We start from the raw sequence: 23,070 nt of genomic DNA on the forward strand, positions 1-23,070 counted from the left end.
TATTCAACCTACTCTTTGAGGAGTAGAGACGTATTTCTATTGGCCTACCATGAAAGTGGACATACAAGAGTATGTTTCAAAATGTGTAGTATGCCAAAAGACCAAATATGATAGAGGGAAGCAACCTGAATGACTCCAGCCATTGCATATCCCAAATTCACCATGAGCAAGTATATCCATGGATTTCATCTTTGGATTGTCCAAGTCTATCCATGGGAATACGGGAATATGGACAATAGTCGACAGGTTTAGCAAGCAAGCACACTTTATTCCTGTTAAAAAGACTATTAAGGCACACCAAATGGCAACTCTCTTCATATCACAGATTTTCAAACACCATGGATTACCAACATCCATCATGTCAGATAGAGATCCTAGAATGACCAGTAATTTTTGGAAAGGTCTCTTTGAAAATCTAGGAACAAGATTGAATTTCTCTTCGGCCTATCATCCACAAACGGATGGCCAAAGTGAGATAGCCAATCTTACGATACTCGATCTACTCAAGATTTATGTTACCGCAGTAGATCAATGCTCACAATGGAAAAAGTACTTACCTCTTGTAGAGTATGCCTACAATAATATTGTACATACTTCTACGGGAAAAGAACCTTTTGAGATCATTGAGGGAAGACCTAAAAGTCCCTTGCTACTCAAAGTACATGGGAAGATCTTCGCAGCCGATGAGTATAGGCGTGACCTACAAGAATCTGCTCAAAAGATTAAGGAGGTTATATCCATCTCTCAACAAAGGCAAAAAGCTGCCGCTGACAAGCACTGAACATTCAAAGAAAATGATTGGGTCTTGCTCGATTAAGGCAAACGATAGGCAAAAATCCTATGGGCCATCAAAAGTATTATGCTAAGCTAGCAAAAAGATACTATGGTTCTTTCCAAATTTTGAAGCCTATCAATGAGACGGCCTACCAATTCAAGTTGCCCAACCATTGGCTAATACACAATGCTTTTCATGTGAGCTTACTTAATCCCTACAAAGGAGAGCCACCAAGTGAACCAATTATTGAAGACCCTCCCGAAGTTGAAGACCAAGAAGAGGTGCTACAACCCGCAGCTATCCTTCGGCATGAAGACAAGGTACTACGACATGGTAAGATTATCCGAAAATATCTTATTAAGTTCAAAAATTATCCTTTTGAAGATGCTAGATGGATGCAAGGAATACAACTTAAGGATAGTATGAACCTTGTCAATGCTTACAATGCTACATTAGAGTAAGCAAATGTACAAATTTCTTTTAAATGACCCATGTTTTTGTCTTATAAGACTAGTTCTCTTTTTAATTGTGCACAAATTTAAATAGTATGCATGCTTACAATCGTGTTTGTGATGACGATGTCTCTCAAACACCAAGTATAATTAGTCACTCTACATTGGGAGAATGAAATGGACTAAAGAGAAGACATGCTTGCGACAGCTATGTCTCCCAAGCACCAAATGGATTAGTCATCCATCTTGAAAAGATGTCGTAGGGTAAAAAGGGATCCTCTACCCGTTAAGTAAGATTGACTAATGACTAAGGCTTTATCTCTTCTACATCATAGTCAAGGATGACTATAATTTTAAGAGAGATGTAATGTCATAAAATCTAATATCTAACCAACCCAAATGATTTTCTCATGTTAAACTGATCACTTAATGTGGGAGAATAAATAGGAACAAGGGTTAAGATATAGACATGTGCTTATAGATCTCTCTCAACACGGGTCCAATGGTAAAGGGGCCCAAATGAGAGATGGTCTATCAAAGAGCAAGGCTAACCAATGGAGCATAAGACCTTAGGGTTAGCTTCATTGAAGACCTCCAATAGTTAGTGTAAAAGTCCTTTGATCTTAGGTAAGCTAGGGCTGAGCTTGAGGTGAGAACTCGGCCCAAGCTTGAGGTGCTTGATGATTGAGGTGCTTGAGGTGCTTGATGATTGAGATGCTTGAGGTGCTTGATGATTGAGGTGCTTGAGGTGCTTGATGATTGAGATGCTTGAGGTGCTTGACATGATTGGGATGCTAGGGCTGTACTTGAGGCGAGAACCCAACCCAAGCTTGAAGTGCTTAAGGGCCAAGCTTGTGGTGGGAACTAAGCTTAGGCTTGAGGGGCTTGAGGTGTCAAAAGTCAAATATCTAATCCCTACAAGGAGGGGGCGAGCCCTACATGAGGGGGGATGAGAGAGAACACGCACACACTCACACAAGGCATGCCTAGTACAAAGAAAGCAAAGGGGACACTTGTCAAGTTCCTCCTCATGTTGCCCTCATGGTGTGCCTGAAGCCTATTGGTTACCCAAGGGGTCCAATGATAACTTAGAAGAATGAATTAATTATATTTGCATTTATCAAGTCCTCTCTCTCAAAGGGAAAAGGGGGACACTTGTCCCAAGGCTACCCTTGTTGCTTGTAATGCCTCCTGCTTGTGATTGGCTAGGCCTGAAGGGGTCCAATGAACTTCAAGCATGAGCTACAAGGGGGGGTCAACCAAAGCAACCTAGGGGGTTGCTTAGGGGGTATACTCTCCCACACACACACTCACACACACTCTCATTATGCAATGTGCAAAGTGCAAGAGCTCCCTCTCCTTCTCCAAGCAAGTAGAGGTTGAGAGCCTACACCAACACTCTTGGCTATGGAGTGCAAATCCAACCAAGAGCCATGCTTCAATGCTTAAGCTTGCCATCTTCTCCATCTTCATTACTATGCTATTATGTATGCTAGCAAGAAGAGTTATGATAAGTGAGGAGTTAATTCTTTCTTCTATGAAATGTTTCTTCTTCCTCTTCCCTACCCTCATTCCCTGCTAGCTCTCTCCACCTTCGAAGGTGTTTGAGGTCTTGGGACTGAGGCTTGGGATAGTTAAAGCTTTCTTCAAAGTTTATGTTATGCTTGTGATGCATGAAGCTTTCCATCTTCATTGCATCACATAGGTCACAAGGAACACAAAGATTGTATTGTAACAAGTCTCTCTTAATGGGAGAAATCATAATACAAATGCCTATTGGAGGGGGGACCGGTTCCACCTAAATTTGGTCCTCAACTATTGTCATGTTCTCTAAAGTCTCTTTCTTGCAAAAGTATTGTTCATGCCAAGTTAACTAATTGCTATGCCTATGTTGTTATCTTCAATTATGTTCACCCGCTATGTTCACAAAGTAATTTCTCAAAAGTACTCTCATTAATTTCCACTATTCTCAGGTTAATAGGCCAATTCCATTACAATTCAACCAACTAAATGTTGCACCAGTACTTGCCCCATAGAGATATCAATATTTCCACACATAACTCCACTATAGCATCACCCAGAGGACCCATATCACGAACCGAAGTGGGACCATTCATAGCAAGTCCACCACCAAGAGCTATAATAAGTCCACCACCATGAGTTACAATAGGATCACCACCATTAGATCCACCAGAACAATCACCAACGGGTCCACCAAGACCATTGGCAGGACTAGCATTATTCGCACCAGTGAAGAGACAACCAAAAATATAAGTAGAAAAATTTGAAGGAGAGAAAGATGAAGACCGGGATTGTCATGTAGCCCAATTTGAGGCTAGATGGACAACCAATGGATATGATGCTATATATAGAGAGATGATTAATATGAGGCAATTTTCTACCTCACCAATGAAAGCAGCCATAAATTGGCCCATAGCCACATCCAACAAGGACACTTTGTTACATAGGATCAACTACCCAAAGCATTTTTGCTAGGTTCAGGATAGAGGACACATCTAGAGATGTCTTGAAGAAGATCAAGAAGGTCAAACAAGAAGACCAATTAGTAGAGGACTGTGCCCAAAAGTTTAGGAGCTTGATGGAGAGATTGTAGGGACCAGATAAAGTAGTAGTTAAAATGTTAGTAGAGTAGTTCTTCTTGAAGGGACTACATGCCGCCATCTAGACAGTAGTAGCCAATGTAGACTTGCATGGTGGCCTATACAATCTTGTTGAATCAGCCATTGGGGTAGAAAAAAGTATAGGATATACTAAGTCTAGTACCATTGAATAGAAGTGTAAGACAAGGGGAACTAGAACTTAGGAGTCCACCACCCAACCACCCACTATATAGCATTGGCCCATGGCCCTTTGCCCTAGTTGGACTCCCTTTCCGCACTGCCTAGCCCTTACCGGCCTTGCCGGTGTCCTAACATTACTCCCCCCTTAAAGAAGATTTTTCATCCTCGAAAACAAAAGTGGGGAACTTCTTCTTAAGAACACTAATGTTTTCCCAAGTGGCATCCCTCATGGATCCAGCTGTTTGGTTTCCCGGAACACGGTTCCGTAGGAGGTTCAATGAAACCAAGAGTAACATCTTGATTTTCCACATTGTTGTCCATTTGCAACCATCTAGGGTGTAGACTGCATTTAGAACGCACACGAGCATGCTAAACGAGTTATCATGACAAAGATGTACCTGAAAGAGTACCGCTTTTCACTTTCTGTGAAAGTAACTTGCTGACCTAACTTATCAACCGTGTAAGTCCTTGACTTATTCTCAAATTTCATCAGTAAACAACCCCACCCTAACGAGTGTCAAGGTTGAGAACCTGACTTATACTACCTAGTCGCAACATGCGTTAATTGATAGTAAGTAAACTCCAAGAAGAGCAATAAATGCTTATTAATTGGATTTCTTGGTGCTAATGTACTAACTTTTCATATCCTTTAGCCCAAGATTACACTTTGTAATCTGCTTATCCCCTTGGATACTGACAGTACTGAGGTGTGTTTCCCCCACGATTTACAGACAGTCTTCCCAGACGACTGGTAAACGGGGATTTACAATATCGTATAACATTGTCGAGGAATCAAATAACCATCGTGGTGAACTTGAAAAATCCACAAACACCCAAACCGAGCCATGACCTCTATTGGTGATTAGTAGACCCCAAAAGTAATCTCATAGAGATATTGCACATAGAGTGCAAAATGCTTCATAAGCAATAACTTGAGGAATATGCATGCCATTCCAAATCAGGCTTTGCTAAACACTAGGGCCCATAACACCTAGTGTGCATGCATTTAGCAAAAAACAAATCCGAACCTGTATATCCATGATCCTCCTTGCTAGTACTTATGGCGAATGTGATGTGCGTAGCACACAGTAAAGAGGAATGTAAATAGTTCCGAAAAGAAACTAAATACTTGCAGTGGCAATCATTTTCAAGCCTTGCTGAAATGGTTGAACCATAATAGAAGATGAAACATTACCCACTCAGAGCCTTTATGTGTATGAACAACCATCTGTAATGTTGTTTAGCAATACTTGTAGTTGAACAAGTCATTCTAAGTATCCGACAATTTCTGGCCACTGAAATTGCTCCTGATACATCGTGCTAAAAATGGTCTAGAAAACAGATTTGACCAGCACCTAGGGACTTTGTCGTGACATATAATTGAAATAATGGCGCCAGTGTCAGTCCAGGGACTCATATTCTCCACGTGTGGAATATGTCTTATGTAAGGATGTGTAAAAAAGAACATCCTTCAAGTACAAGATGTACTTGTGTGTGGAGGTAACTCTAAACATGCCGCGACAAGAGTGAGAGGGACCCTCATTCTTTGCTCCACACTGGATAAACTGAACTCCTTGAGTCCTTAGACCATGTTGTATCCCATGTGACATCATGTGCCAAATCGAATCCTACAAGTGGATTCATAATAGCATAACGTACATTGGACACTGCGGCCCAAAATACTTGTTTCGACATGCCCTTGGTATGGCCCTGGGGATTGAACCGAAAGTTCAGTTACCCGTATTCAAATGCACAGGAGTACATCTCCCATGTGTGAAAAAATCAAGCGACATTGTATTGGAAACCCTGGGTGTTGCCTTTGCAATCGAAACCCGTTGGGTAGAATCTACGTAGTCCAACCACTTTGTAAGACCCTTTGTTGAAAGTGCTCAACTAGCAAGTAATAGTAACCAACATAGTTAACCGTGTACAGAATGATGAACATCAACTTGAAAAGTTATAGTTGTCCAGTACCCCCTTGTAGATTGCGGACTTCTTTCCTTAAAAGTACAACGGAATTAGATCAAATTGTGATCCTCAATGCCTATGGGGTGACTTAGTAAGCATCTGCGGGGTTGTATCCCAAAACAGTATGTCCATAGACACTCCGTAGTGCTATAGAAGGAGCTAGAAAACAACAAAAGTGAAATGCCTAGCTCTTATGGATAGCCATGTTGTCTCAACTGATTGCTGCATCGATACTTTCTGGTAGAGATCAGCTGTTGTGAGTTGAAGATTATCAAAAACTCAACTTGAGTGTTGAAAACATGTAGTGCAAAAATGACACCCTAGACATCCGTAATGACAAGGTTCTTGCTTGTCCTGTAATGTCGATCTGTACTTCCTTGTAGAGCTGTTTGATCTTGAGAACAATCATCAAAGGAATATCAACAATTGGGTCTTACCCGAGATTTAACAATGGCTCTTAGCCAGCGTGTGTGGCGCATATCCATTATGCAAATTAGTGTTCAGTGGACGAACCGATGAAGACTAATTTGAGTAGCATCTTAGTCACGTGTTAGCTTAGAGGTAAAGCACCTTGGCTCAGGCTGACTCATGAGCAAAACATGTATCAAAAGCTTCTTAGAAGAGTTTCATTATTCCCTTAAAGAGAGAGAGAAAGAGAACAAGAGCATGCTGGGCGAACGAACTTTCCTTAAGTTTCTGGAGTGTGTACCCAGGCTGTGTGCTCTTACGCATCTTATGCCTAAATTGCAGCTTATCGGATAAGCATTCTATAATTTTCCGATATGATTGGCGCATCGAGAGAGGTAACCAAAAAACAGAAAACTCATTGCGACCCACCTACGATGTAGGGGTCGTGATTTAGGACGACTTAGCATTGACACTTTTCCTGGAAAATAAGTCCTCGATTTATGTTCCTGTTAGTGTTGTTGTGTGTTGATAGCAACCAACAATCATATTAAACAATCCATCCTTAGTCTATCGTTGACAAAGTTGCAAGTGTGATAGCGGAAGCGTAATGCATGAAGCGGTAGAATTGAATCCACCACACTAGCATGCCTTGCAGGTGGAATTGTATGCCCTTGTGGAGAGTGATGGCCTCAACCGTGAGAACCAAAACCATAAGTGCCTTGCACAGTTTAGACTGGTAGGGATTCTGTGAGCTGATATTCCCATTTTGGTAGTTCCCCAAACTTGTGTGCCACTGCCCGTGATGCCAAGTCATTGGGCAGTACCTTGGCACAAGGGAGAAGTCTTGCTTCATATAAAATTGCCAAAGCACTTTGCTTTGCACAATGGCAGTAATTGGCAAGTAAAGTGTAAACAGGGAAAAACAAGAAAAACTTAACCTTGGCTAACCTGGTAGTTGGTGTTGCAACCAGTTGTCATGAAATGTGGATGGAAAAACTCATTCCGAAACGGCTCATAGCCATATCTGCACAGATGCCCTTGTATATCCTGTACACCCGTCTCGTACACAATGAAATAACCTGTAATAGGAAATAACCTGCAAACACATTGCCTATTCCTTCCCAATTTTGTATGCTCATAGCATATGCCAAATGGGCCAGCCTCAATGCAAGATGTATAAATTGAAGCTTTGCTTCATAGAACTATGTATGGCCTTATTGCCAACAAATGCTATTGACGACAGATGTCATAGCAAAGAGACTCGACCTTGTCGATCATGCACAAAAAATCGACCTTGTCTACTTGTAGATCTGCTGGAAAAGCAGAATTATATGTGCCATAAACAAATACCAATTGCGTACCTCATGAAGTACACCTGTCGATGAAATGGCCGTCGTAAAAATCGAATGAGTTGGAATTAAGGTTCACAGCTGTTTGATTTCGTGCTACCAAGGGCCTTGCCCGATTTGTAAGCAATTTGGAAGCTTGTGAGAAAATTCCATGCTCTAGTGGTGTTACACAAACCATCCTCATGAGCATATTTGATGAGCCTTGCTCCCGTATAATCCCATTGAACTGCTGACGAGTTGTGTTTTAGCCATGCTACTGATCAAGACTGTGTGTACTCAAGCCGTGCTTGATGCAGGTTTGCAACTAGCATGCCACATGCCTTGGCTACACTAGAGGAGCCAACATTGCCTAAGACCAAAAAATTCCAAGCCAAAATTGGGAATTGGGCATCCATAGCGGAAGACCCGAGCATTGCTCAAATTGCCCTATGTTGAGGACAATATCTCCCAAGAAAAAGTGATTATGCTTGCCTTTGCTTGCCGTGGTTATAATGTAGAGAAATCTGCGAGATTCAATGAAGTCAGACTTGAAAAATTTAAAGTTGACTAGCTTACCGACTCGTAGAAGTCCATGTAGCGTGGTTGGGGCCGCCTGGCCGATCTCCTTCAGAGTTCAAAGAATTGATGTGGTACCCTTGCCACTAAATGTAACCTCAAATGAACATGCACTTATGTATTCCTTATGTCATATTGGCATGCCGTTGGAAAAAATGTTCTTTGGGCCATTTTTTGCATCTTATAACCTTGTGATCTTCACATATGCGACATGTTGTTCTTGAGCTTGACACAGTGCAAAATCTCGAGTGTTCGTTGCATGGTCCGTGCATGCGGCCCTGAGGACCTACACCATCCTTGCATAGTTTGGTCAATTGACATGGTGATTGATCATCAGTGTCCACGAAGCCTTGTGGGGCATGGTACTTTGTTCATCTTGCACAATTGTAAAGGAAGCAATTGCTGCATATCTGTGAAATTTTTTGAGTTTGCTGAGGTTGCAGGAATTTCACAACTCTGTGCCTGGACAACCCCGTTGAATCATGCAAGAAGAGGATGGGGAGAGAGCCTACCTATGGGCATCCGCCCTTGAAGGCAAGCCCAAATGTTGCCGTGGGTGTTACTGTATGAACATCAACAAAAAAAAAACTAAAAAAAACGTTGAGAAGCTCCCATGGCCGACTGCGTGGTCTGCGCAGAGGAGAAAACCGCCTTGCCTTCGCGATCTTGGCCAAACCAGGCTCCGTCCCGGTGACGTGAAAGAGTCTCCACGGCGTGGCGAGTTCAATGAGGCTTCAACCGCCTACTTTTGTTCTGGTCGACGGCTTGCCCCTTCCCTTGCTTAGTGGCCTTGCCCATGCCGTTATCGACTCCCTTCGGCTCTACCCTTCGCAAGCGGACCTGCACACGGCCATCTCCTCCCCGGTTGCTCCTCCCTCCAAGGGAACTTGCCCACGACCCATATCCATGGAGAGAGAGAGAGAGAGAGAGAGAGAGAGAGAGAGAGAGAGAGAGAGAGAGAGAGAGAGAGAGAGAGAGAGAGAGAGAGAGAGAGAGAGAGAGAGAGAGAGAGAGAGAGAGAGAGAGAGAGAGAGAGAGAGAGAGAGAGAGAGAGAGAGAGAGAGAGGTCATGCAATCACCTGCAAACAGCAAATGGACCCTTCTCCTTCCCTCCTCCATGGCTTTCCTCTCCCCTAGCTCTGATACCAGTGTAAGACAAGGGGAACTAGAACCTAGGAGTCCACCACCCAACCACCCACCGTTATATAGCATTGGCCCCTGGCCCGTTGCCCTAGTTGGACTCCCTTTCCGCACTGCCTACTAGCTCAGCCTTGCCCTTGTCTAGTCTGGCCTTGCCGGTGTCCTGACAAGAAGGCAGTAGCACTAGATGATAGTGATAGCTCAGACCATGACACAGATAGCTCAGATGAGGAGGCGAACTCAGTGGATGAAGCCACGAAGAAGAGGAAGAAGGAAAAACTATCCAAGCATAGAAGGAGAAGTCTAAGAAAGGGAAGGAGAAGAACCAAGAGCAATATCTAGAAAAGCTAAAAGCTCTAGGTGTAGTACCCCATTCCCAAAAACACAAACCTCACTGCTTAATTTGTGAAAACAATGGCCACTAATCTCTCATTTTGGTACAATCCAAAGAACATATCCAACCCCACGATGGGATATATGCCACCAAGGATAGCACTACCCACACAAGAATCTAGACCACTCAATTGACCACCCATAAACTTTCCCAGACCATGGTGTTAGCAAGGGTACAACAACAAAATGCAAGTTCATTAAGATGCAACTACTATGCCAAATATGGACACAATGTTGGTCCAGATTGTGCACTATGGTACAAACACAAGGAAGAGAGAAGCATGTCCATTCAGAGGTTCTACCCTCCACCCAAAAATTACAAACAAAAGCCAAGTATCTCCAAAACCAACAGTGCAGAGCAATGTAGTCATGATTCATCAATTGCAGGAACAACAAGTCCAACATAAACAAAGTGTATAGGAAAACCAAGAAGTATACACCAAATTCCCTAAGAATCAACAACCCCAGAAGGAGAAGCAGAGGAAATGATGAGTTGTCATTTTTCATTGTGTGACAAAACAACAACAGAAGCAAGAGGAGGTAGCACCAGTACTAGCAGTTGCAAGAGCATTAGCTTGAGATAAAAGGGTCCCATAAAGTGGGAAAACCATGAGAAGATAAGAAGAAAGATCCATGAGCAATTGAACAATATAAAACCAAAAATGCATACATCGCGCTGAAGAACCAAGTAATAGAAGAGAAGCTGAGTGGCTCCATAATGAATTCTTCCTATGACCAACAAGCGAAGGAAGAGACAAATTGTTAAAAGTTGGGTTTATCAAACCAATTAGCAAAGTAGCTTGGTTAACCCCATTTTCATTGCTCCCAAGAAGAATGGGAAACTAAGGGTATGTATTGCTTACAGGTAATCGAATGTTGCAACACAAAGTAATCTTCTCTTACTACCATTTATGGATACATTGTTAGATACAGTAATAAGGCATGAAATGTAAAGCTTTCATGATGGGTTTTCGAGATACAAACCTACGAGATATTGATAAGACAACTTTCATTACAAAATGTTGAGCATTTGTGTACACTGTAATGAGTTTTGGATTAAAAAACGGATGAGCTTCCTTCTCAGAGGTTTCCTTCAAGACACTTGAAGGAAACTGTACACAAATGTTGAGCATTTGTGTACACTGTAATGAGTTTTGGATTAAAAAACGGATGAGCTTCCTTCTCAGAGGTTTCCTTCAAGACACTTGATGGATGAGCTTCCTTCTCAGAGGTTTCCTTCAAGACACTTGAGCCCTATAATGTTTTTATGAAAGTGTTTATTGATGACTTAAGTGTGTATAAGAGCCAACACCTAAAGCATTTGAAGCTTTGTTTTGAGAGATGTAGGCAATTCATGTCACCATATACATGTGGTAGTGATGTGTGTGAACACACGGATCGCCGGGGCATTTTTTCCCTCACTAGGAGGTTTTTTCCTCGTACATTGTATATACGCCCATCACTCTAGGGCTATCTTATCTTTCCATTGCACACTAAGTAATATACTCTCTGTTGTGTGCCTTGAGCTTCCTTCATCTTCTCCAAGCTGTGTGTGTTTTCTTGCAACTTTGATTCCAACGATTGGTATCAGAGCAGGTTGCATCCTCCCGGGCTTAGTCGCCAACAGATCTGGCACATGTCTGCTCACTTGCTCATATTTTTGATTCGGGCTAATGTTAGCCTCCGTTTCCAAACACATGCTAATTTTTCATTTTGTGCAAAATTTTTGTTAATGTGGTTTTTTGCATAACAAGTCCCTTACAATCTTCTACGAGTTGTGCTATATAGCATGTGTTGTTTACACTTCGTTTCTCCTCGTTCTCACATCAGGTACATCATTTGCCATGGCTGACAACAACACAAATGTGTTCAAGATGTTTGCTACTGAAGATAGATTGGATGGGGACAATTACCCTATGTGGGCTTATATGATGCAACATGTTCTTGTGTCAAAGGGCATTTGGAATATTGTGTAGGGCATTGATGTACGCCTTGGTTCTGAAGATATAGGCGATGTTGAGAATGTTGCAGGTTTTGGTGCAAGGATTGTTGCTGCAAGAGTTGTTTTGTCTACAAATGGGCAAGCTCATTGAGATGTAGAAGATGTGTAGGCTCATGCATTGATTGCATTTTCTATGAAGCGCACTATTATTCATTCAAAAAAATTTGCAAAACACGCTTGGGATATTCTGGTTGGTCTTTATGCAAGTCGCAATGAGGCTAAAATTGTATTACTGCGTAAAGAGCTAGAGTCAAAGATTATGCATGAGGAAGATGAGATGGACACTTTTCTTGCTGGTGTCAAGGATATAAGTAAGCAACTGATTTCTGTAGGCGGTCATTTCTGACAACTCCCTTGTGTAGACTGTTTTGGATGCTTTGCCTGATTCTTATCAGACTTTTGCTAGTGCTTGGAGACTTATGACCCAAGGAAATCCTGAAGTTGTCAAGTTTGATGCGTTATGCACATTGCTGTTGCAAGAGCCACTTAAAAAAAAAAACAGGGCTAAACCGCGTGTAGTTGAACAAGCTTTTATTGCTACTCAAAGAAAAGGTGGTAGCATCAGTGTAACCACTTTTCATGGTTCTTTTGTGAGTTGAAAATCTTATGTTCCTAATGCTTCTACTAACAACACTTCGTTTGGGAATTCTGATGATAAGGGAAAAAAGAAGATGCGTTGACATTATTGTAAAGCTAATGATCACGTGATCAAGAAATGTCCGAAATTGAAGGCAAAAGAGGCTAAGAAGAAAGAGCCTGGATCAACTACAGGGTCCAATACAAGTGCAGCTATTGTAGGGTCTTTTATGAAATCAGATTGTGATGTTGATGTAGATGTAGAGTGGGCTTTTAGTGCAAAGTGTACTTGTGATCCTAATGTCCATGATGCATGCATGTCAATTGCTGTAGATTCACATGTGTGGTATTTTGACAGTGGTGCTACAAAGCAAATTACCTCACATCATGATTTTTTTACCTCTCTTGAGATTGTCCCTCATGGGAATACTGTCACTTGTGCCAACAATGTCGCTTATCCGATTACTAGAGTTGGAAAGATTGTGCTTACTATTACAAATGGTAGTTCTTTCACACTTGTTGATGCAGTGTATGTACCTGGGATCAAGAAGAATCTTTTGTCTGTATTGACACTTGCTAAACTTGGAATTGTAGTCAAATTTGTGGATGGCAGATGTACAAGACATGACTCAGCTTTGGTGATGAAATTGTTACATATGGCATTTTATGTCGTGGGTTGTATCAGCTCACTTTGTATGACACAAGTGTGGGCATTTTGCAAATGCAGTTGTGGATTCTAAGGCTATTTCGAATGCAAAACTTTGGCATGCATATTTTGGGCATCTGAATTTTGCCAATTTAATGCATTTGCAAAAATCTGATATGGTTGCTTCTTTGCCGCCTCTTGAAGCACTTGTCAAAAACATGTTTGTGAAGGTTGTATTCTGGGTAAGATGCAGTGTTTTCAAAGGATGGTTCAGCTAGGGCCACATGCAGGTTGCAGCTTGTGCATAGTGATGTTTGTGGTCCATGTAAACTCCGTTCTTGGGCAATTACCTTTATTTCGTGACTTTCATTGATGATTACTCCAGGAATGCATGGGTATATCCGCTTAAAGCAAAGTCCGTAGTGTTTGTGCTTCAAACAGTTTTTGGCTGTTTCTGAAAATGTCTCAAAATGTACTATGGGCACCCTCCGTTCAGATCAAGGGGGAGAGTATATGTCTCATAAATTTCTGGCTAGTCATGGGATAAAACACCAACGTAAACTACCGTATATATGTCTCAACAAAATAGCATTGCTGAGGGGGAAAATAGATCACTTACGAAAATGGCATGATGTATAGTCAAAGGTCGAGCTTTATTGCATTCATGTTGGCTTGAGGCCATCATGTGTGCCACTTATGTACTTAAAGGTGTCCTACAAAAGCTTTGTAGTCTATGACTCCATATGAAGCAAGGCATGTTTTTGGCTGTATGGCATATGCTTTGGTGCCACAAACGGAACGCAAAAAATTGGATGATAAGGATGTCAAATGTATTTTTGTTGGTTATAGTGCTGAAAGCAAAGGTTACAGGTTGTATCATACGCGAACAAAGTGTATCTTGGTCTCACAGATGTTGTGTTTGTGGAAGATTCTGTTCAGCCCTTGCTGCCATGTACTAAAGACAGTAATGTAAGCTCACATGACATTTATGACACTTTGTTGCCTCTTTTTAGTGGTGGAAATTAGAATGTAAATTCCAATGAGGCAAATGTATAGCCTATGGGTTTTTTCTAAAAGTATTATAGATCAGCCTATTACTGATGCAGATGTACATAATGTACTTGATGAGAAAAGGGCTGAGAATGAGCAGGCTAGAGGTATGCCAAAATGGCTGGTACATACTTTGCGTGACACTAAATTGGATGCACCTTTGTCTAGTCGTAGTCATTCAGATTCTCGCCATGCATCTTATGCATCAGATTGTTATGCTTTGGTTGTGTCTAGTTTATGTGATGTTGAATAACCTCTATCTTTTTATGAAGCACAAAATTCAAAAAATTGGATGGCTGCCATGCAATCAAATTATGATGCACTTATAGAAAATGACACATGGACTTTATGTGATTTGCCTCCTGGCAAAAAGGCATTGGTACAAAGTGGATTTGCAAGTTGAAAGGCAAGCTAAATGGTGAGATTGATCGCTATGAGGCTCGATTTGTTGTTGCAAGGGGTTATGTACAACAAAAAGGCATAGATTATGAAGAGACTTTTGCTCCCACTTGTCGTATGACTACTGTGCGTTTTCTATTTGCATTGGAAGCTCATTTTGGTTGGGATGTACATCAGTCATACATTGTTACTACTTTCTTGAATGGTGACGTATTTGAGGAATTTTATGTAACGTAGCCTCGCGGTTTTGTGAAGAAAGGACAGGAGGATAAAGTGTGCAAATGTAAGAAATCTTTGTATGGGTTGAAGCAATCTCCTTGTGCTTGGTATGAGAAAGTTGATACTCATTTGTTCAAACGAAGCTTTCGTAACAATCCAACAGAAAGCACACTGTATGTAAAGGGTGAGGGTGATGTACATCTCATTGTCGTTCTATATGTAGAATATTTGCTGATCACTGGACCAAACGAGAGACATATTGCTAATTTTAAGGCTGATTTGAATGCTACTTTCAAGATGATAGATTTTGGGATGTTGCATCATTACTTGGATATACAATTTAAGTAGTGTGATGGTGGTATTGCCTTGTGTCAGACAAGTTACATAGAGACATTGCTATGTAAGTTTGGACTTGAGGATTGCAAACCTATTTCCACTTCCATGGAAACAGGTTTGAAATTGAGTCTCCATGATGCTGGTGATCCTGTCGATGTCACTCTTTACCAAACTAATGTTGGATGCCTCATTTATTGTATGCAACACCGGGCTGGATATTCAGTTTGCAGTCTCACAGGTCAGCAAACTCATGCATAGCCCAGGGTCTAAGCATTGGTAGGCTGTCAAGAGGATTTTTCGCTAGTCAAGTGGCACTTTACATCTTGGCTTGTTTTATCTCAAGGGGGGATCATTGCCTCCAGATTTGCAAGCTTTTTCGAACTCAAATTGGGTTGGTTGTTTTGACACACAAGTGTTCATAAGTGGTTTTTGTTTCATGCTCGGCAGTTCATGCATATCATGGTTTAGCAAGAAGCAACCTACTATGGCCATTTCTAGTTGTGAGGTTGAGTACAAGGTAATCTTCACAGCTACAATTGAGTGTTATGGCTCAAACGCCTTATGGATGATTTGGGTATTGGACAGGACACTGCCAACACTGTTTACACTGACAGTCAGAGCGCATTGATAGTTGCGAGGAAACTGGGTTGCCAAGAACCCAATTTTTCATGCTCGCACAAAGCACATTGAGGTGCATTACTACTACGTCAGGGAAAGGATCTCAGCAGGAGAGATCAACTTGGCTTATGTGCCAACACAGGACAACCTTGCAGATCTTTTCACAAAGGCATGGTCTCGTGAGAAGTTTGAAGCCTTCAGCAAAGCCTTGGGGCTTACTCCCCTTTGTGGACTGATCATGTCCTCAAGGCATAGCACTTCCCTATACTCTATGTGCTAGCTCTCGTTCACTGCATCACTCCTAGGGGAGATTTGTTACCATATACACGTGGTAGTGATGTGTGTGAACACACTTAGGACCGCTGAGACATTTTTTCCCTCACTAGGAGGTTTTTCCCCCCGTGCATTGTATATATGCCCATCACTCTAGGGCTATCTTATCTTTCCATTGCACACTAAGTAATATACTCTCTGTAGTGTGCCTTGAGCTTCCTTCGTCTTCTCCAAGATGTATGTTTTCCTGCAACCCTAATTCCAACAATTCAGGATGTTTCTCAACCCCTTCAAGTGTGGCATAGTGGTGTGAAGAGGTAAGTTGTTGGGCTATGTAATCTCAAAGGAAGTATTAGCAATTGATTCTAAAAGAGAATTGATGCCATACAAAATGTACCACGACCAAAAAACCCGAAGGAATTGAAAAGATTGCATGGGCAAGTCGTGGCACAAAATGTATCATAGGTACCTAGGTGATATTTCTGCTCCATTATCACATCTAACCAAGAAGGGTATTGAGTATATATGGGGAGTAGCTCAAACCAAGGCATTTGACATAATCAAGAAGATGTTGGTAGTTGCACCCAACTTACAACCCCAGAATGGACACTACGATTTCATGTTCATGTTAATGCAGTAGAGATTGTTGTTGGAGTAGCATTGATGAAGGAAACGTAGCAAAGTTGGTACAAAACTAGACTATTCTGCGAGAGAGAGAGAGAGAGAGAGAGAGAGAGAGAGAGAGAGAGAGAGAGAGAGAGAGAGAGAGAGAGATTTAGGCATGATTTCCACATTAACCAAATTTAGGCATTATTTGTTGAGAAACGTCATTTTTTAATGTAGATCACCAAGCATTATTATTCCTGATAAAAAAACCACACTTGCAGGGCAAGTTAGCTAGATGGATGCTCCTCTTGTAGGAGTTTGATTTTGTCATAGTGCATAATGCAGGCAAAGAACGTGCCATTGTAGATTTCTTACGTAGGATTTAAAATGGTGAGCTAGCAAAAGGCATCAATGATCGACTATCAAATGCTGACTTGTTTACATTAATTGGAATACCATTGGATTCTTGGTGTGACCAAATGCTACCATGTCTTACTAATGGTACCATACGACCCAAGTTCAACATAGATCAGACAAGGAAGTTTACACTCAAAAGGAAACCATTCTTGGTGATTGTAGGGGCACTCTATTGGAAAGATATACACCAAATCATCAAGAAATGTGCCTAAAGGGGATAAAAAAGGAGTGCTATTGCAAGCTCATTGTGGTGCTGCTAGAGGCCACTTTTCAAGACAAATAATGTCATAGCAAAGGTAGGACTAGGGGACAAGGTCCTAAACTAGGGCATGTACTTCTCCTCCCAACCTACACTTATATAGTCCTTGGGTATAGAAGTCCTTTGAGTTGCATGCCTAGTTTAAGGCATTGCTCCCCTGGTTCTACCGTTGCTTTGAGATTACTGGCAGGGCCTTGGACTAGGCATGCAGTTCAAGGGACTTCTATAGCCAAGGGCTATCTAAGTGTAGCTTGGGAGAAGAAGAACATGCCCTAGACTAGTATCAAAGCTCAAGAAAGAAGGGAGACAGGGAAAAAGCGTGGAGATGGAGCAAGCATGGGTTTTCTCTCTCTTTCTCTCTCTCTCTCTCTCTCTCTCATATATATATATATATATATATGTGTGTGTGTGTGTATGTATATGTACACACACACACACACACACACACACACACACACACAAGGCCATGGCACGTCTCATTGAAAGCCAAGACGCTAGACCGCATTCTTGCACACAAGGTCATGATCGGAGCTGCATCAAATGGGATCAATGGGGTCGCCCAGCTTTGTAGCCAACGTGGCCAAGCAGGGCAAGTGATATTTCCTTCTCCCTCCCTTGCACACCATGGCAAAGCTTCTTTTCATATGCTTTTTAAACATTGGGCTCCCAAGGGATTGCCCTTTAACCTATACGTCTAACACTCTTTGGTCTAGAGCATTCAAACTAAATCATTCCCCAAAGGGTGCCCTATGGTCACCTCGCCGCCCCATGCAAAGAAAAACAAAAGCAACCACATGCAGAAGGCCTCGCATGCGAAATTCCGCTCCGTGAGAAACATGGCCAAAATGCATTAAATCTCTGAATTTTTCTTCGTATAGAGGAAGATAATCAAGCGGCTCTTCGACCATTACTTGATGGGGAATTGCTCTACCACTCCTGCAGCGCAGACACATTTTACATATCCCAAGCTATTACAGGAGGGGGGCCACGGGCTGAAGCTCTCTACTCTCTAATTTGTTATGCTTTTGCAGATGTCAGCCATTTACTGCGAGATTAATTTCACAAGGAGCAAGCTTTCCGAGCGCACATGATTTCTACTATGTTTAATTTTTGAGCGCATGGTTGCAGGGAGCAGATAGGACCCATTAGGCCATCAAAGGTCCGTAGAGATAGGACCCATTATGTCTTCAAGGTCTGTAGAGCATATTCTATGCGTCTACTCTCGACAATGGACAATCTAAGGTACACTTTGTCAGGGGCTCAATTATGCCGCGTTAGTTGCATGCACTTTTTATGCTTGCACTATGATATACAACTCAACAAGGTTGATTCTTTGTCGATGATCGACAAGGTCGATTTTATTTTAGCACCCACATTTAGAGGGAGGCTCCCCACATTTAAATCTTTTACTAGGTAGCAAAATGTACACTCCACATCTGCAAAGTCCCCTCCACAAGCCTTGACATGAGCTTCTTTTCTTTTGGTTAGCACTTGAATTTGCATTACCAACTCTTCCACATAAATGTTCAGCTATCATATCCTTCTTCTTCTGGTCTTCACACTCATAAGATACCAATTCAGCATGCTTTAGTGTGAGTTGCAAGGTGTTAAACCTTGACATCACACCTACACGGAGATGGGCAGTTTAGAAGAAGGTAGATCTGTTCCATAATTGACATCGACCGGACATAGAGCCCACATTTTCATACCTCCTGCAAAGGCTCACACGGCGCACATGTTTTGTATAACTCCCAAACACCTTAGATTCTTGAAAAGAAAAAAACACAACCCAAATTTATCTCTGCTTCAATTCTTAAACACAATCCGCGATTTTTACACTCCAATTACACTCCAATGAGCAAACAAGAATAATACAAAGAAGCCTTGAGGCATGGACAAATACAGCTACTGAAATGTAGCAAGCTCACAAGGTAGTTTGGGTACTGTCAACATCAGCTTGGTTCAGTTGTTCAATGAGTTATGTGTCTGCATATCTTTCTGCATCAAATCCCTTTGCTCAACAGACATCCGCCATTTCCGATAGCGGACACCTAGCTTATCGTACGACACAGGCAAGTTCCACACATTTGCTCCCCTGATCATCCTGTCTTGTTGCCCGCGTACAAGTCTCAAATCCTCATCAAGCACCTGTCATCCAAAGCTTGTTAAAACGGAGTTGTAAACCATGGAAATTATAAAACAAGTAGAGCGTCACGTTCTGATCAACCCCTCCCACCTTGTTGGCTAAGTATTTCCAGAGAGATTGAATGTATGGCACATGTTTCAAAATTGGGAGAAAATCCAAAGACAAACGGTACAGTAACCGTGTCTTTCCTCGAGAAGATGGAAGGCAGACATGTAGCTGGTGAAGATGCTTTGCACAATCTTGAGTGCTATTTCCTTCCAGCTTGCCTGGCTTGGAAATGCCAATTGTGGAGCGCACCATGCATGGGGGCTGAAACTCCATATCAATTGGGTATGGGTCCCAGTAGCCTTGTAGGGCAGTCGCAGGAGTACAAAACTTCACAAGACTAGACAGCATAATATTGATCAGCAGCTTTACTTGCACCCATAGTTAGAAAGAGAAGATGAAACAGAGCCAGCCACAATGCATACCTTGGGACTGGCCAGCCTTTTGCAAAGGTACTGGTGTGTGTGAAAGGAGCATGTGCAAGGTCCAGCAAGTTCTCCATCAGCAGACCATGCTCCACAGGTAGCTCTATTACTATCTAGAACAAGGAAATCATTACAAAGAGTCAATAACTGACCTTGCCGCCTTTGATGCTACGTGAAGTGACAAGATTCGACTCACCTGTGCATGAGTAGTATACCCCGGAGGTGCACTTAACACTGGAAAGTTTTCGTCAGGAACTCCATCACCCGGCCAAATCCAAACCATGCCGTCATGCTCTACGCAGGTCAATGCTTGTATGCTAATCTTCACTGGCTTGGTTGAAGGCATCTTTTCACAGACCCCATCTGCACCATACTCCCATCCTGGGAAGACATCCTTTTAAACATCAGAATATTCTTCAGCAAAATCTGAAGCACACCTTGGAAATTAAGAGTAAAGCAGCCAGAAAGTAAGCAATACCATGGTAAGGACATTGGATCCTGCCATCCTTCACTTCCCCAAGATGAAGAGGACAGGCCCGGTGAGCACACGAGTTTTGCACACATCCAACCCTGCCATCCTGGTCACGAAAGAGGACCCAAGGCTCTTCAAAACACTCAAATGGCACCTGCATAAAAAGCCACTATTATCTCACTTATTGGCCAACCAACAGTCTTTTCATAATCTACAATCACTCGTCGCACGAGCTTACCATTGTGTCCTTACTTATATCATCAGTGAAAGCCACTGGATACCAAAAGTTCTTGAGGGATGGAGAAAACTCCTTTACTGGGCCTGCAACTACTAACCCCTGACTCTTCTTGGAAGAGGAGGCTGTAGATTTAGGGCCGATGGCTACGGTCGTTGCTACAGAGTGAGATTGACTACTTGAATGGGTGACCCATCCAGGTTCTTGGAGGAGCATCTTATTAACCAAGGATTCCATCTCTGACAACTTTTCAAAAGTTCGAGACACTCGGGCTTCAGAAAGATGAACCTGATCAGCAATACTATCAGTGGTATGACTAAAAAGAAACCTCCTTCATTTCTTTCATGCCGACCCAGAGGTAAAGTAGCCTGTCTGCAGGGAAAGAGAAACATTCCAAGTCCACACACATACCTGGTCGTGGGCATTTGCAAGTTGGGATTGCAAATCTGCTAATTCCTTGCTCAATTCCTGTACAGACTTCCAATCTCTTGCCATGGGATTCAACACATCAACGACCTGTTCAACAAATACATGTCTATAAACTTAAAAGAAACCTGACCAACATACATCTCAACAATATAACATGAACCTACCCACAGAGCCCCTGCACTACCCTGTGCAACACAAATTCCACCAAGTCGGACGACAACTGTGCATGAACAAAAGTCACCTCACGCTTACACATCAGTTTATCTCATGGTAATATCACTGCCACTGTGATATTGACACTCAAAGAAATCACAATGAAATTATAACCCACGAGAGTCCTCCACATCTCAGAACAGGTTTAATCGACAGTGATCCAACACCTCCAAGCTCACTCAGGGCACATCCAAAATGAAGGGACATGTACGTTTCAAGAGAGCATAGGGAGCCAATACACAAGACCATCGGCAGAAATACTGACCTGAAAAGGATCTTGAGAGTCCCGGAGTATCATCACAGGAATAGCTCATTTCTGAGGTAATCAGGCACCCTTCTACCCTTACAGAGGATATGTGTGTGACAGGGACATCGCATTATTCATGAATCCTCATACAATGCAACCAGGGATTCTCACCCCACAATTTCTGCCGACTGACAACTCTAGATCAAAAATGACAATGACATAACCCATTATACATTCTGAAGGCACCATCCTATCCTCCACAGCACCCGTACATTATGACGGGCGAGAGACCCTCACTCACTCCCACATAAAAACAAACATGGTATGAAAGAAACAGAAACCACCCACTACCTTGTCATGTAATGTCTTGATGGCTAAGACATCTCGCCGGGCTCTCCAATCACAAAACTGTATATCCTGAAGAAGAATGTCCCATGCTAGATTGCCTTCTAAAGCCCTGCTTCTGATTGCTGAGTCTTTGGCCAAAGTATCTTGTGCATCATACCATCTGTCTATTGTCATGTCACTGTGAGGGTGGGTCGAATCATCACTAGCAATGGCATTAATCGGAGCCATGGCATTCCTACTCCTCCAACCTGCATACTTCCGAGCGTAAAGCTCATCCCACCTGTAGCCTCTTAGTTCTCGATTACTAATGGAATTGAATGCTGACTCTTGAGGTTTCTCCAAGATCAAACTCCAGTCACTCCTTAACAGACGCGGAGACTCAGCAGAGGCGATCGCAGTTCTCTTGGCACATTGGCGCTCGCCTGTTGAGAGGCAGTGCACCTTTACTCTGCCAGTCGAGGGACTCGACCCAGTGAGTGGGGCTGCCATGTTAGGCACATGAGCCCAGCAACATGACATGTAGCTGCATTGCAATGTGATCCTCAGATCATTGCGGACACCGGTCAGGAGGTGAGGCAACTGTAGGTGCAAAATTCTCAATGCTCAGGAAAAGAAACAGCAAGCCTGGAGGACTGACATATATTGGACTGCAAACTAGAGGATGTCGAGCATCAAGGCAGAGTGATGGGTTCCGATGCCTCTGTGTGAGGGTCAGCATTGATGTCCATTTCATTCAACGCTTGATACCATAAGGTTAGGGGTCCCAAAGCCCCTTAGGAGCAGGTAAAGGCTGCGTATTAAACACTTGCTTAAAAGAACTCTGGTTTTGTTAATTGAGCAGTACACAGAAATGGGCTGCTTTTTATTCAAAAAAAGCAAGCTGCCCAAAGCACTAATACGAAAGAGAGAGCGAGGGCGAGAGAGAGAGAGTCAATTCAAGCAGAGCATGTTTAGGAGGGGGATCAAACTTCGAAGTAATTGAGATAATGACGTGGAAAATGGGGCAAAGCACGGAGCAGGGAATGACCAATGAGGGGCGTTCCACGCAGGTGTCAAGCCTGTGGGCTTCTGCCACGTGGAGTATATTTGGATGACGATTTTCTCCTTGTGCCAGGAAAGGGATGCCACGAGGTCACCTTCTTGCGACTCGCGCCTGCCACGCAAGGCTTCCTGCCTGGACCCCGCCGGATCTTTGCAGAGCCCCCTCATTTGTTGCTCCATTTGCGTGGCTTTCACATTGCCACGTGGTATTTCTGTCCCTTAAAATT

At 42.6% G+C, this 23,070-nt stretch overlaps 1 protein-coding gene across 1 annotated transcript; it reads right to left on the reverse strand.

The window, feature by feature from the left end:
• Positions 1–19,027: 19,027 nt before the first annotated feature.
• Positions 19,028–22,716, reverse strand: LOC147452757 (chlorophyllide a oxygenase, chloroplastic-like). The gene is made up of 8 exons (XM_086518357.1): positions 21,806–22,716; positions 20,977–21,081; positions 20,569–20,853; positions 20,337–20,484; positions 20,055–20,239; positions 19,859–19,971; positions 19,479–19,773; positions 19,028–19,390 (listed from the first exon to the last, which is right to left on the reverse strand). Exons 1-8 carry the CDS (start codon positions 22,319–22,321, stop codon positions 19,205–19,207), a joined length of 1,833 nt encoding a protein of 610 aa, XP_086374483.1. The 5' UTR covers positions 22,322–22,716; the 3' UTR covers positions 19,028–19,204.
• Positions 22,717–23,070: the final 354 nt, after the last annotated feature.

This window comes from Adiantum capillus-veneris, chromosome 8, assembly GCF_014529385.1.
Source record: "Adiantum capillus-veneris isolate H3 chromosome 8, ASM1452938v2, whole genome shotgun sequence".
NCBI lineage: Eukaryota > Viridiplantae > Streptophyta > Polypodiopsida > Polypodiales > Pteridaceae > Adiantum > Adiantum capillus-veneris.